The sequence below is a fragment of the Fundulus heteroclitus genome, chromosome 12 (genome assembly GCF_011125445.2).
Source record: "Fundulus heteroclitus isolate FHET01 chromosome 12, MU-UCD_Fhet_4.1, whole genome shotgun sequence".
NCBI lineage: Eukaryota > Metazoa > Chordata > Actinopteri > Cyprinodontiformes > Fundulidae > Fundulus > Fundulus heteroclitus.
In genome coordinates this window covers 20731670-20745552 of record NC_046372.1, presented here as the reverse complement: position 1 = coordinate 20745552, position 13883 = coordinate 20731670, and the positions used below count along the sequence as shown (strand labels likewise).

Genomic DNA, 13883 nt, shown 5'->3' with positions numbered 1-13883 from the left:
TATAATTAAAATTTTTCAAACAATGACATTTTAATGTTTGTGCAAAACAATATATAATCACATAATGACATTATTATCACTATTGGACATTACAAGTTTATTGTAATAAAGTGACTCATATTTACATTGTAAAAGCATGATGTCACTGTTTAAAACCAAAAATTATGTTTTAACAACATGACATAATCCTGAAAAGATATTGTTAAAGATGCAATTTTCTTTTGCCTTATTAAGGACAGCATAATTGTTATGCTCCCATTGTTCCTTAAATCAAATGCAATGCTTTTCTTTTTTTATCTGAATGAATCCACTTCTTTAGTGTACAAAGAATCCGGTCTGTACCTCCGTGTCGCCGGCAGGGGGCAGTGTGAACCTTACAGGTTGTGTTGCTGACCGTATTAAAGGACAAAGAAGAAGCTGCTAGCATTCCATACGCTGCGTGTGTACCGCAGCTAGCTGCAAATGGAGTAAAACATCATTTTTTTTACGTGACTTTAGTGAATTAACTCCTGAAATCACACCGTTCCTGCGTTCAGGGCAGCTTTAGCTTCCGCTATGGCTCACCTGACGGAAAACCCCGCTGATAAAGAGAGGTGAGCACAGCTAGGCTAAAGCTAACGGCTAACTCTTCTCTCAGCCGACATTTCCTAGAGTTACTGATGGATTTACTGAAACCGCTGGAGTTCATCGACTTTGTCACCAAATAGCTGTGATTTTTGGAAGCTGGTTGATCTAAACGTCTGTCTGTAATTCGGCTTATTTTATTTCAGATTTTAACAAACAGATAATACAAAATTGGTAGTTTTACACAAAGTTCGCTCTGAGCTCTCCTAAGCATGACGTGTATGATCTCTTCTTCGTTATGTTGCCTTTCACGCTCTTAATCACACCCATGCTGCCATTATTACCCTGAAATACAAACTTCTTTTAAATGTCTGATGCTTTTTAGAAATTTAATGTAATTCCGTTTCCCTCAGGCAGACACTTTAAACTCAGCGGCATCAACTAAATGTTTTCTCTCCATTTTATTCCAGCTGTTTAACATCTCATCTCAGAGGTGAATATCTGGGAAAGAGGTCAAGGTTCAGTCTCCAGGCTGATCTGAGAAGTTTAAACCAGAGCTGCTGGTGTCCGTCTGGTTTAAAGGGTTACTGGGACGGATTCGCCTCAATAATCAGTTTCTCTCTGTTTCCTGCTGCCGTTTCTGGGTTAATAATAATAATAATAATAATAATAATAATAATAATAATAATAATAATAATAATAATAATAATAATAATCAGCTTGTTTTTAATCTAAATCTCAGAGGATTTTACTGCTGGCTTTTGAAATCATTCTATTTAGAAGATCACTTGAAGGGAAAATGATGGAAACTCATCAGTTATCTCTCTGAGGATGTCTTGGTTCGTAAAAACAATGTTTTTTGTAACTTTTAACACAATGGTGGATTAAATGAGTCAGTTTATCATTAACGGGTTTCACTTCAATTGTTTTTCATGTGTTCTGTTCCTGCAGTTCAGGCTTCCCAGATAAAGTGTCTTCATGTTCAGGGCAGCTCTGCTGTAGAAGGATATCTAGAGCTGGATGCTAATGCTTGACTTCATTTAATCTGGCATCAGAGTAGAAACAACAATGAAACATCAGCTTCAGCCGTTTGGTTGTAGCTCAGTCATAACCCTAACTCGTTCAGCAGCGCTGCTGCTGAACATTTCCGTGCGAATCAACAACCGTCAGATTTCAGCAGCTCAAACCAGATCTAGATTTGATGAATGGTTTCATTTTGAGAATCCTCCCCAGTGTTTGACCCACAGGGAGACGTGATGATTTACTCTCCTGACCAGAGTAAACGTTGGACCAGTGAAGGGCAGCCAGTACTGGCGCCACTCAGATGACTTAGACTTAGACAGACTTGGAGAACTTTGTCATTTTGTATGCACAGAGTGCGTACAGAACAAAATTTCGTTGCATACAGCTTTGTAAATTGCAGTAAAATTGCAGATGTGATGGTTCTGGCTTTCTGTCTTTCAGGTTCATCTGCGTCTATCCCGTCTACATCAACAGCAAGAAGACGCTCGCTGAGGGACGCAGGATCCCTGCGGAGAAGGTCCGGTTCTGGTTCTGGTGTCTTTGTGCTGTTTTCTGGGTTTTTCTGAGCCTGAAGAAAAAACACCAGTGCAACTTGTAGCCGCTGCTGTAAAGGCAGGCTGTGGTTTCAGGTTAGAAAAAGGTTGATTAAAGGTGCAGTCCCACAGACTGGAGCCCGTTTAGACGGGCTTTTAAAGGCTGGTCCCAGTACTAAACCACCAGGTATGGTTAACTCTGTTCGGGTCAGGAACCGGCCTGGAAAGTTAGTCATGATTCCAGAGAAGATCTGGTTTAAGTGAAAGTACCACGACATGATGATGATGATGGTCAGCTCGGGTCCTTTAATTCCCAAAAGCTGGACATTTGGTACCAGGATGTACAGATTCTGAGCCACAGGGCTGGAAGAACCCAAGAAGAACCTTTGGCCACATCCCAGTGGTCAGAACTCTGTGACACTTGGTCAGATCTGGGTTTTAACTAGAGCTGGTTAATAGATCAATATTTTTTTTAAAGATATAGAGGCCATATCGTTTCTATCGAGATGGTTTTTGCTTGGTTATAATTTTTCAGCTGTTTTTCATATCTGCATATTTTTTCTACAAATGCACCTGTGAGACATTCAGGGTGAAGCTTTGATTGATAGACACCTTTTTATAGTTTATAGTTTTATAGTTTATGAAAAGCAAATCAAGTCGAGATAAATATCGTATATCGGCGTTCAGCCTGAAAATGTGGAGCTCTTATTTTTGGTGCGTGTCGCCCAGCTCCAGCTTTAACTCTGATGTGTTCCTGGTTCTGACGCTGAAGGGCTGCTGATCATGTTGTGTGTTCAGGCGGTGGAGAACCCGTCCTGCGCTGAGATCCGAGACGTGTTGACGGCTGCAGGGATGAACGTCTACGTGGAGGTAGAACCTTTGCAGGTACCACGGACTCTCTGGATTAAAAGCCAGCGGCTGATCCTGGTTCTGGTTCTTTAGAACAAGATGCACCCCAGGGAGTGGAACAGGGACGTCCAGTTCAGAGGCCGGGTCCGAGTCCAGCTGAAGCAGAACGACGGGAATCTGTGTCTGGACAAGTTCAGATCCCGTAAGTTTCCATCAGAACTTTAGGTTCTTCCTCACAAACCCGACACATTTCCTGCTTCATCTTAGAAAGTCATCCATCCTTGGATTTCACTCCATAGTCTTCTCATTCCTCCGCCCAACACTAAAAAGAACGTCTCATGTTCAGGTGTGGACCAGCAGAACATTTGGTCCTGTTTCTAGTCTCTAATCGCTCTGAAAGGAACCGCCTGGGTGAAGGTCCGGCCCAGAGGAGCTGGACCTTCTCTGAGGAGAACATCAGGTTCTTCTCTGCTCAGTAAAGGCTGGGAACTCTGGATGTGGAGCTGGAGGAAGGTTCTCCAGAACAATCCCTGCTCCCTGAGGTTCTAGCAGCTGGTGTCGGATGATGGTTCTGGGTGCAGAACCCTCTGAGGGTTTCACCGCCTGCAGCCCAGTTTAAGTTTTTTTTCCAGGTGTTCCTCCGGATTCCTTAAATGCTTTCATGATGTTCTGCTTTGCAGGCGGTGGAACCTGCAGATCCTCTTCAGTCTTCTCAGAGGAACCCGTGCTCTGGATGTTTAGGTTATTTATCAGTACAGCTAAAAAATTAGAACATTGCATTAAAGTTCAGTTTTCTCAGTCATCTCAGAAGATGAAACTCGTTACGTTATATAGAATTATCACACATTGATTTTTTCCAAGCCTTTGTTTCTTTTTATTTTGGTGATTATAGCTACGGATATGAAAACCCAAAATTTATTGTCTTAGAAAGTTAAAAAACTATGAAATGGTGAATTATTGGAAACTCCTGGTGCCACACCTTAATCAGCTAATGCGGTACCGCGCACGTGACGTCACCGTCTCAAGAGCAACGCCTCTTTTGCCGCTTAGGTAGGGCATACAGGAGAGAAAGCACGGATAACCCAGCTATTACAAGCGCAACAGAACCAGCGATATGACCGACTTTACAGCCGTTAAACTTTCCCAAGACGATGTCCCAGGCGCACGGATTACTGGTCGCACTGTCGAAGAACACACCAACCTTCAGCTCAAACGATGGCTTGAGGTTCGAGGGCTTAAAAAGACTGGAAAACTGGGCGAGTTGATGAACGGTAAGCTTTGTTTTTTTTTTCCTGCGCGGCGATCATGGCAGCGTCGGCCGTTTTTTTTTTTGTTTGTTGTTTGCAATCACCGTCCAGGAATGGGTATATGTTTAATGTTTCTCATTTGAAATGTTTTTGAGTAAGCTATCCTGGTAGCAGGCTATCATGTTAGCGCCTGCTACCATGATAGCCTATATGCTGTCATGGTAGCAGGCGCTACTTTATTAACATGTCGGCCACCAAAATACTCTTACCTTGACTTGATGTCGCTGGAATTGGGTCAGGATGTTCTTCGGTTGTGCCCTTTCCTCCGACAAAATGCTTGCTACATATGTACGTGAATTTGGTAACTTTTTCCGGGTTGAACTGTTGTGTAGGCCGACCGCCCCGGTGTTCCAAGCGTACACATTTCTCCTTGGCAGTCTTGAAGAAAACATCCTTCATATGCGGCCGATCAGCGTACCTCGAGTCGCTGTTGCACGTTCCGTAGCAACAATGTTTAAAAACCATGGTCTTAGATTTGGAAAAAGCAGTCGTTTACCGAGTAAAACCTAGGCTAACGCACGTCTCTTTTACAGCAAAACAGCGGCGGCTTTCCGGAGTTTGCCCCACTGCGTACCACGTGATGTGACGTCATCGTGACGTTGTGTTTCTAAAAATAGCTCGCGCGCGGTACCCCATTAACTCTAAACCCTGGAAAGGGAGCAAACATGCTTTAATCAGCATCATTTTATTCTTTTGTCTTAATTTCTCTCTTTAGACCCATTTTTATCATTTAGGCTTTAAATACAGGAATGGATGCAAAGCTCTAACTTTTACCGTATATTTTGGACTATAAGGCACTTAAAATCCTTAAATTTTCTCATTAATTGATGGTGCGCCTTATCTATGATTATCATTGTGCTTACTGACTGATTTTATGCGGTACAATGCGCTCATAAATCTGTTAAAATGTGTAAGTATGACTTTGGTTAGCAACTAAGCTGAATGGATATTAGGAGCATTATGGTACACTGTGTTACTATCTGAGGACCCCTGAGCTGTCTACAAGACTGCCTGACTGTAATGTCTTAACTAGAAGTGTATTCATGTAAGGCAGCCTGGAGTACGCGCTAACAACAATAAACCTAGTAAGTTAATTCAATATAAAAGTTTATTTTGTCCTCATGTCAGAAACAGGACAGTGTAGTCCAGCTACTCTGTCCTCCTCACAGAGACGATAGAGAGATGTGGACGTGATGAGACGCACTGCAATAAAAGTATACTTGTGCAAATTCTCAGTTAACTGGGTCACCTGAGGAAAAACGAGCCAGAAATGATCTATGTTAGATAAATGAATGCAGTTCAGTCTGTTAAACAAATTACCCTCTTTTGAGAGACTCATTCTTCCAATGACTGTTTCATCGAAGTTTCAAACACATCCAAATATGAAATAATGTTCTGGTTATAGGTCTGAGAACAGATACAGAAACCGAACGGTTCCACTTTTACACTGAATTAAATTAATAAGGACACAGCAACAAATATCCTTAAATATTTATATTAAGTGTAGTAATAGTATTTAGTGTAACAATGAGCCGATGTTACAGTCAGATTGCATATTATTTTGTGAAAATGCATTTATGTATAAAACAGTTAAAACAACATAAATTTCTGAAAACATATCCAGGAGTCGACTCGTTTTCAGAATGAACTGAACAAAGGTCCGCTTGCCTCTGATTTATGTCTCTTTGCTGGAACTAAAAGTAAGTAAAATGTTCTAGAAATTTGTATTTTTTTCTTGATTTGAGAGGCTAAATAAGACTATTTGCCAAAGGAATGTTTTTATACCCTTAAAATAAGATAATTAAACGCAGTGTAGTTAAAATAAGATGATGGAGATGAACTGTTCTTAAGTGCAAAGATCTTAATGGCAATTATTTAGCTAGAAATTCGTATATTTAGAAAAAATTACAAATTTCAACAAAACTTTACTTATTTTTAGTTCCTTTTGCAGTGCGGAGTGATATTACACACTTGTGAAGAATAATTCATGTGCCTTATGGTCTGAAAAATACTTATTTTCTGCAGTAGAGCATGAGAACCTCTGCAGAAATGACTTCATGGAAATAGAAATGTTTCCTCTAACGTCTTGATTTAAACCTCCAGTTTATGAGCAGGGTTGCTGGTTTCACCCCCTGGAGGAAGGGTCTGAGGTAAAGAGTCAATGTTCTCATGTTCTCTCTGCAGGTAGGGATGTGATGTTCTACGTCGCCGAGATGATCCCCAAACTAAAGACTCGGACTCAGAAGAGCGGAGGAAGCGACAGCAGCTCCCAGCAGGGCGAGGGAGGGAAGAAGAGCAAGAAGAAGAAGAAGTGACCTCACACACATCCTTAGTTTCATTTTTAAAGTCAAGAGTTGGACTAAATCCTGGAGAACTTCAGCTGTTTCCCTCATGCAGGATTCGTTTCTCCTGGAAGATCTTCTGTTAAAAATCAGGAGTTCCACTTTTTTTATAAACTTTACGGTTTTCATGCAGCTCAGTTCTTTAGTGAGAGAAGAAAAATAAAAAAGTTAAGATTCCAGGAAGAGATGACTGAACTTTTGCCTTTGTTTCCAGTTTTCTTTACATCACATCTAAAGATTAAAGTTTCATTTCAGCCCAAAATCAGCTGTTTCTGTTATTTATGTCAGTAATAAACCAGTTTTAAGAAGCTCAGCGGCTTTTCTTTAGTTCACTGCAGAAAAACGAGAACAAACTGAACTTTACGGCTTCAGTCTGCACCGTTTAAATCTGCTGCTTTCAGATGTGTGGATGAAATGAGTCCTCTATGATCATCCTTCTGGATGGTGCTTTAATTTACTGAGATGCTTCTATAATTAATCTGCAACAGCTGGACTTGGATGAGGTACTGGAGAAAAGGCAGAACTTTGAATTATTACAGCTAAAATCTTGTTAGAAGCAGTTTGATAACATTAAAACAGAATATTTTAAATTGTCCAGAACTGAAACTGAGCTACAATCGAAAACTAACAACAATTTACTGGACTTTGACTAGACCGTTCTGATCTGGCCACTGCATTGAGAACCAGAGGTCCAATGGGTCATTTCAGAACCTCTGGGCCGGCTGAATAGATGGTACCAGAGAACCGTTTCCTCACAAAAGACGCCGTCAGGAACCTTTGGAGACATCAGGAGGGAGAGACAGTCGGCAGGATCAGGAGGATGAACAGGAGACGTCTATGAAAGGAATGAGTTCTGACCCAAACGGCTGGACTTTCTGAGCCCAGGAGGACCGAGTCAGAGTTTATAGAGGTCTGTTTGGTGTCTGCGGTGCTGAAACTGTTGAGCAACATCTCTGAACCCAGGATAGTGTGGGTGTGGTCCAGATGTGCTTTAATATTTGCTTCCTCCAGCGCTGCGTGTTGAAACTGATGCCTGAGGAAACCGGTCTCTGAAAAGAACCTGGAACGTCCGGTTCTGGAGGAGCTGAGCCTGTCGTTCTCAGAAAGACTGCAGATCCGCTTCAACTATGCAGTAAATTAGAAAGCAGACATGATAACGTTGGTTCTGATATCCAAGATGGTCCTCGTTCAAATTTAGGGCTAGATTTGAGCTGATGCTGGTGGTTTTACTCTGAGGTGCATATAAGAGCTACAGTAACCTCTGAGATCAGGATCTCAGAGGTTACTGTAGGTTACTGTTACTGTACTGTAATAAAACATATTACATATAAAACACACGACACGTTTCCACCGTTTATTCCCATAAAATCAGCTGATTCCACTGACAACAGGCTTCCTGTAACATAGAACCGATTCTCAAAAAGTCTTTTACAAACGATATAAATCACTGTTGCACAAATTAATCACCTTACGCACTTATGCAAACAATAAACACTAAATAGTGATTTTAAACTGTCTGGTTACAGAACTGTTTAATCTGCATGGATGTAGACGATGCTTCAGACCAGGAGGTCTCAGTGACTGATGGCAGAAAATCACATGAAATAATAAAATCTCTAATTCTGCATGTAAAACCTACATTTATAATTAAAGGTTTATCCTGCTCAGCGTTTCAACGTCATTTTCAAATCCTAAACAAGAAACTTAAAACTATTGATACTATGTACAAATTAGTATAAATGTGGATTTAGCAAATTGTTTCCCATTATTAAAAAAAATCTATGGAAAGAAGGAGACATGAGGAAACCTTTATGTCAGTTTAGATAAGAAACAATTTATTCATTAGTTTTTATTATGATGCAGAGAAAAACACAGTAAAGCCAGCAGGACCTTTGCTCCATATAAGACAAAAAATCAGATTTTGTCCAGAGTTTTCAGGGACAAACATCTGGTATTAAGGAGATTTAGAGAAAAAGATTCTTTACTGAGAAAGAAAGCAGGATTCAGAGTCTTCAGGCTGTAATTTAAGCCCAGAGCAGCTGAAATGGTTTCTATGAGCTGGTGAAGATGCAGCTGTGATGCTCTGGAAGTCAGAATGATCCTTTAAATCAAACGAAACATTCCTTTAATGACCCAATAATCGACCAAATACCAGCTGAAGCCCTGCCGGACCATCTCGCCAAGTAGTCTTCATGCTGGAGGTCGTCAGATGCTGCTTGAATCTTTTGATAAGGCCGAGCAGTGTTAAAGAAGGTTTCACAATTCTTTTTAAATGTTTCTTCGTCATATTTTAACTCTTTAGCCATGGCTTTGAACGCTTTTTCTGCTTCTTCTGTCTCAACATTCTCGTTAGTCTTTAAAGTCTTCAGCCACTCGCTGATCGTTCTGTATTCTCTTCCTAAGAGTTTAGCCAGCTTGCCCAGGTTTCCTCCTCCTGCGCCGCTGAATCCTCGCAGAGGTTTGTTTGTCCAGGTTCCTCCATCAGCCATGGTGATGAAGTTGTCATCAAACCAGAACCTATTATCATTCATCTTCAGAGCCATGAGGGTCAGAGGAAAAGTACGAAAATTTCTGGCAGATTCAGCGATAACTGAAGCTGTGAAATACCAGGTTGTTAACAGAGCAGGTTCCATTGCTGAGTCTACAGCTTTCCCCTTAAAAATGGTTATCAAATTAGTGACAAACATCTCTCTCTGGGTCTCAGGGTCCTTAATATTCTTTTTAATTTGGGTATACATTTCATTCCCTTTCAGGTTTTGTTTATTAATTAGCCCCATTATGGCTGTCTGTAACTTTTCTCCTTCTCTGTCTTCTCCATCTTTAAGCATTTTTCCAACTGGGTAAACATACAGATCATCAGGTTTAACCAGGAATATCCATTTGTTGATCAGAAGGAATGAATCATTATCTTCTCCATCCTTGCCATAGTGACGAATGATGTTCCTGACGTATCTTCCATTTTCAATCACATAACATCGCTGTAGAATTTGCTGTTTTTGGTTATTGTCAGTTATCCATTCAAGGTTCCTTGGTCCATATCTTTTTCCTATCAAATAATTTGTTGGGTTTGGGTCATTGATCCTCCTTAGTGGTTCTGCTGGTTCTGGATAAAACAGTCCCCAAGTTAGACTTTCAAGTATCCTGAAAGTTTTATTTACTTGTTTAACTTTGTTTTGATCAAATTCCTTATAAACTTCTGGATCAATAAAGGTTGTTGCATTTTTTGGCCAATGTTTCCTATAGAGATGTGGGTCGACGTTAGGATCATCTTCATCACCTAAGAATCTGGTGTGATTGGTGAGAACCTGGCGTCCGGTGCGGTCCGACTCCTTCCTCCGTATCTCTCCCTTCCTGCCAACAGTCAGAACCACCTTCTTGGTCTGATCTTCAGATCTCCACTGGGCTCCACCTGCAGAGACGTCCTGACTGATGACCTCTCCTGTCTCTGTGACCTGGACCACAGCGGTCCACAGGTGTAACTCCGTCTCAATGCCGGCTTCATGGAGCTTCTTCAGCAGAGCTTCTCTGAACCGGCGGTCCGATCCGGCGTCACAGGCCAGAACTGTAGTAGTCTGGATCTTCTCACTGGTCCTGGAGATGCTTTGGATGATCCTGGCCACATCTTGGTAGCTGTAGCCTGATACTCTCATCTCTCCTGAATGGTCTCTGGCTCCATGGCCCACCAGAACCAGGCTGCTGTGTTCTGACAGAACCAGGGCTTGACCTTTGACCTGTTGAAGCCTCTGCTGGGGACCAACAAGCTGAACTGAACTAACTGCTGGATGTTTGTCATAAAGAGAAACTGCAGCTCTTCTCACCACCTCATCATCTTCTAACATCAGGATCTGCTGCTGGTCAAACTCTACGATGGGCTCATCTGCTCTCTCAGCGGTTCTGGAGCTGCAAACCGGGTCAGACTCATTGGTTACCTTATAAACTGGAGGATTCTCTTGGTTCGGTTCTTCTGGACCATGGACCAAAGCAGCTTTGGGGAGGTGACCTCCAGAATTCAGGGTTGTGTTTCCATGGAGAGAGAAATCTGCTGCTGCTTCAGGTTCTAGTATCAGGGTCAGATTTTCAGGTAGGGAACCAGAACCCCCAGATCCAGATTGTCGGTTCTGGACCAGTATTTCTCCTTCAGTGATGCCGTCTAACTCTGACACACAGGACTGATTGTTTAGGAACTTCAGGCTGACTGGGACACGTTTCTGAGGATCTAAGCTGTTTTCCTGCCTCATTTTCCCCTCTGATGGGTCGGTGCTGCCTGTCAGAACCAGAACTTTCTGTCTGACGCTGGCAGAGATCTCTGAAACACTTTGCCACCAATCCTCCATCGTCTCTTTGTTGAAATCAACCAAGAAGACATCAAGATCCTGAAAATAGAAGAGAAGCTTGGGTCAGAACACAAAGAAGTTCTGATTTGGTTCTAGCTGTGATAAACCATAATGCTTCCTATTAATACTCCTGCTGATCAATTATTTTCATACCAATGGTTTTTGGTATTTTTAGTTTCCTTTATGACTAAAGACAAAAAAATCATCTGGTTCCAAAAGAAATGTTGAAAAATATCATAAAAATTAAAATGTTTTTATCTTAAACAAGTTTAGATTTCTTATTCTAACGTATAAAGCCCTTAATAATCAAGCTCCATCATATATCAGAGCTCTGATTACCCCGTATGTTCCTAACAGAGCACTTCGCTCTCAGTCTGCTAGTGGTTCCAGTGTAAAATAATTTAACCGTTGAAGATATTAGTAATTAAAATATGATGTCTAGTGATGTAACCCTCCTAACCAATCAGTGACCGACAGTCTGCTGACGTCACGTTTTCATGGCGACTCAGAGCGGCTGGAACCGCAGGCATGCAGGCACTAGAAATGGTAACAGTTATTAAATGATAAGCTGAAAAACCAAGCTAACTGTGCTGAGTTGGTGCTACTGGAAATCAGAATCTCTGGTTGCCAGGTTTGTGGACACAAACAAGGACTTTGTCCTCTAACGCTCACTTTGTAAAAAAAACTGCAACCTAAAACAAAATAGTAATTTCACAAGGAAAAGACAAGAGCAGTTTTTTTGTTTTGTTTTATGTAAATATACGTATGCATATGTGTATCTATACAGATATAGATCTGTACACATATACATACAAGAGGTAATAAAAACTACCAAGTTTGTGCAGCTATGCTTTCTGGTTCCTGGCTGGCTGCCCTGTTTATCAGAAACACCGTCTGGGGGTAGAACCCGGTTCTGTGTCGGCTCATTTTAACCATCAGCGCTCTGTAGCGCCGCCCTGTAGGCAGAAGTCTGAATAACCTGAGTCGGGTCGACAGCTATGCTAGCTGCCCCTTTACTGGTCCTGGACCTGTATAGGTCATGAATGCATGGAAGGTCCTTCCTGATGGTCCTCTCTGCAGATCTGATTGTTCGTTGCAGTTTGGACCTGTCTAGTTTTCTCATGCATGGGAACATCTGAGCTTTTCCCCAGAGGAGCTGGAGGCGTGTCTGGGGAGGAGGAGGTCAGGACGTCCCCCTGAATCTGCTGCCCCCACAAATCAGTCACAGATAAGTCACAGAAGAGTACGAGATTAATAGAACACGATATATCTGGTCAATCTAAAAAGAACAAAGCTCAGCTAATGTCTTTGCTTTTAGGAGCAAGAAAACACGACAAAGGCCAGCAATCATAGAATTACGTGATCATCTTGTTAAACCGTTTCTCCATAAGGTCCTTTTAGCAGACAAAGTAAGGATTTAACCTTTTAACCAAGTTTGATTTTCTTTCTCCATATAAAGGACATGATAATGTTCATAGTGTTTGTGATATAGGGATACAATCTTTACCTTGTCATTGTGCAGCAGCAGCTGATCTGGGATCAGTCTGAAAGGAAAAAAAACAACAAAAATTACCTTGATTTCCATTTTATCTGAAAATGATCAACAGAAATCTACAAACTGAAAATGGCAGAGATCATGGAGCTATTGCTGGAACTCAGATCTAAGTTTAAACTATTTTAAGTTTTAAAAAGTTTTGCCTCCTATTTGACTAAAATTGTCAGATTTCAGCAACAATTCAGGATCTGCAGTTTTCTGTCATTTAAAATGAATCAAGGCTTCTTCTGGTTGTCAGGTCCGTTTGGACCGTTTCACTCTTTCATCTGATTCCAGCTAAATGTGAATATTGCAGTTAAACAGAAGCAGTCTTCTGCAGACTCTGGATCTGCATGGACCTCTGCAGGCCTGTAGTGAGAAGGTCTAACAGCTACCTGCTGGATTCAGACGCTCCTTGGAGGAGATGTTCAGCACCGACGTCACGGCTCAGCTTCTCCTGGACGTCTCCTCTCACCTCTGCAACATTACAGCACAGGTTAAAACCTCGACACAATGGGCTAAGAGTCAATAATCCAGGATTTAAATCCTGTTTGTGACTTTATTAAAGGTTATAAAGTGGCGTACGGATGTGGTTGGTGAAGATGAGGAGGCTGAAGATGACCAGCAGCTGCAGAGGCTTCCATCTCTGCCTGCGTCCTGCCATCACTCTGCAACAACCTGATGAAACCATGAACGGTAGAACCATGTTGGAATAAAAGGTGAACCTGCTGAACATCATGTTTGTTCACAGACCAAAGAGCTGCTGTTTGCTGGACTCACCTGAAAACCTTCAGTTTCTGAGAGAGAAGCTGCACTCAGACGATGATGATGATGAAGATGATGAAGATGCTGTCCAGAATGAGCTTCTTTGCTGTGAGTTTGGTTTTGTTACAGAGATTAGATCCTCCTGTGGAGGAGGAGTTTCTCTGAAGACTCCCTGAAACGATGCTTGGAGGCGGGGAAGGAAATGAACACATTGCCAAGAAAAAAAAAAAAAAACCTTATTTGGTTTCTCTGCAACTCGCTAAAGAACATTTAACCAAATGTTAGAGGGGTGTATGTATATATTTGAGCCTGCAAGTATTATTTAGAAACTTTTGTTTTGTTGTTCCTGGCAAGAACCGTTTCATACAAATCCTTCAAACTTAGCATTAATGACCAAGAAGTTAGGAAATTTAAAGGAAAACACAGCTGCTGCTTGGTGTGTCTTACAGTAGGCTTGTTCAGACAGACACACCTCATGAATGCAGAAAAAATGTGAAATATGTTATCTGTAGTTATTTCTCAACTGCTAGTTGGAGATCAAGGAAGAGTTTTTAAACTTTCAGGTTTGGCTGCACCTCAGCAGGTGATCCAGTAACGAAGGAGAACCAGTTTGTAGATGTGTTTAGCTCTCT

At 41.5% G+C, this 13883-nt stretch overlaps 2 protein-coding genes across 2 annotated transcripts; one reads left to right on the top strand and one right to left on the bottom strand.

Annotated features, from left to right (window-relative positions):
• The first annotated feature begins 391 nt into the window (after positions 1-391).
• Positions 392-6880, top strand: srp19 (signal recognition particle 19). Its single transcript, XM_012856619.3, has 5 exons — positions 392-593; positions 2029-2104; positions 2919-2990; positions 3063-3171; positions 6461-6880. The coding sequence occupies exons 1-5, from the start codon at positions 556-558 to the stop codon at positions 6589-6591; spliced, it is 426 nt and encodes a 141-aa protein (XP_012712073.1). The 5' UTR covers positions 392-555; the 3' UTR covers positions 6592-6880.
• A 437-nt stretch (positions 6881-7317) lies between these two features.
• LOC105920960 lies at positions 7318-13457 on the bottom strand. Its single transcript, XM_036143583.1, has 7 exons — positions 13267-13457; positions 13072-13164; positions 12882-12963; positions 12460-12496; positions 10821-10991; positions 9412-10664; positions 7318-7393 (listed from the first exon to the last, which is right to left on the bottom strand). The coding sequence occupies exons 2-7, from the start codon at positions 13148-13150 to the stop codon at positions 7318-7320; spliced, it is 1698 nt and encodes a 565-aa protein (XP_035999476.1). The 5' UTR covers positions 13151-13164; positions 13267-13457.
• Positions 13458-13883: the final 426 nt, after the last annotated feature.

Bases quoted from the DNA above. Each gene is read 5' to 3' on its own strand.
- srp19 (XM_012856619.3), top strand. From the start codon at position 556: ATGGCTCACCTGACGGAAAACCCCGCTGATAAAGAGAG. The intron at 594-2,028 runs GTGAGCACAGCT...TCTGTCTTTCAG, and splicing joins AACCCCGCTGATAAAGAGAG to GTTCATCTGCGTCTATCCCG. The intron at 2,991-3,062 runs GTAGAACCTTTG...CTGGTTCTTTAG, and splicing joins GGATGAACGTCTACGTGGAG to AACAAGATGCACCCCAGGGA.
- LOC105920960 (XM_036143583.1), bottom strand. From the start codon at position 13,150: ATGGCAGGACGCAGGCAGAGATGGAAGCCTCTGCAGCTGCTGGTCATC. The intron at 12,964-13,071 runs GTACGCCACTTT...GTAATGTTGCAG, and splicing joins CATCTTCACCAACCACATCC to AGGTGAGAGGAGACGTCCAG. The intron at 12,497-12,881 runs GTAGCTGTTAGA...TTTTCCTTTCAG, and splicing joins GGAGCGTCTGAATCCAGCAG to ACTGATCCCAGATCAGCTGC.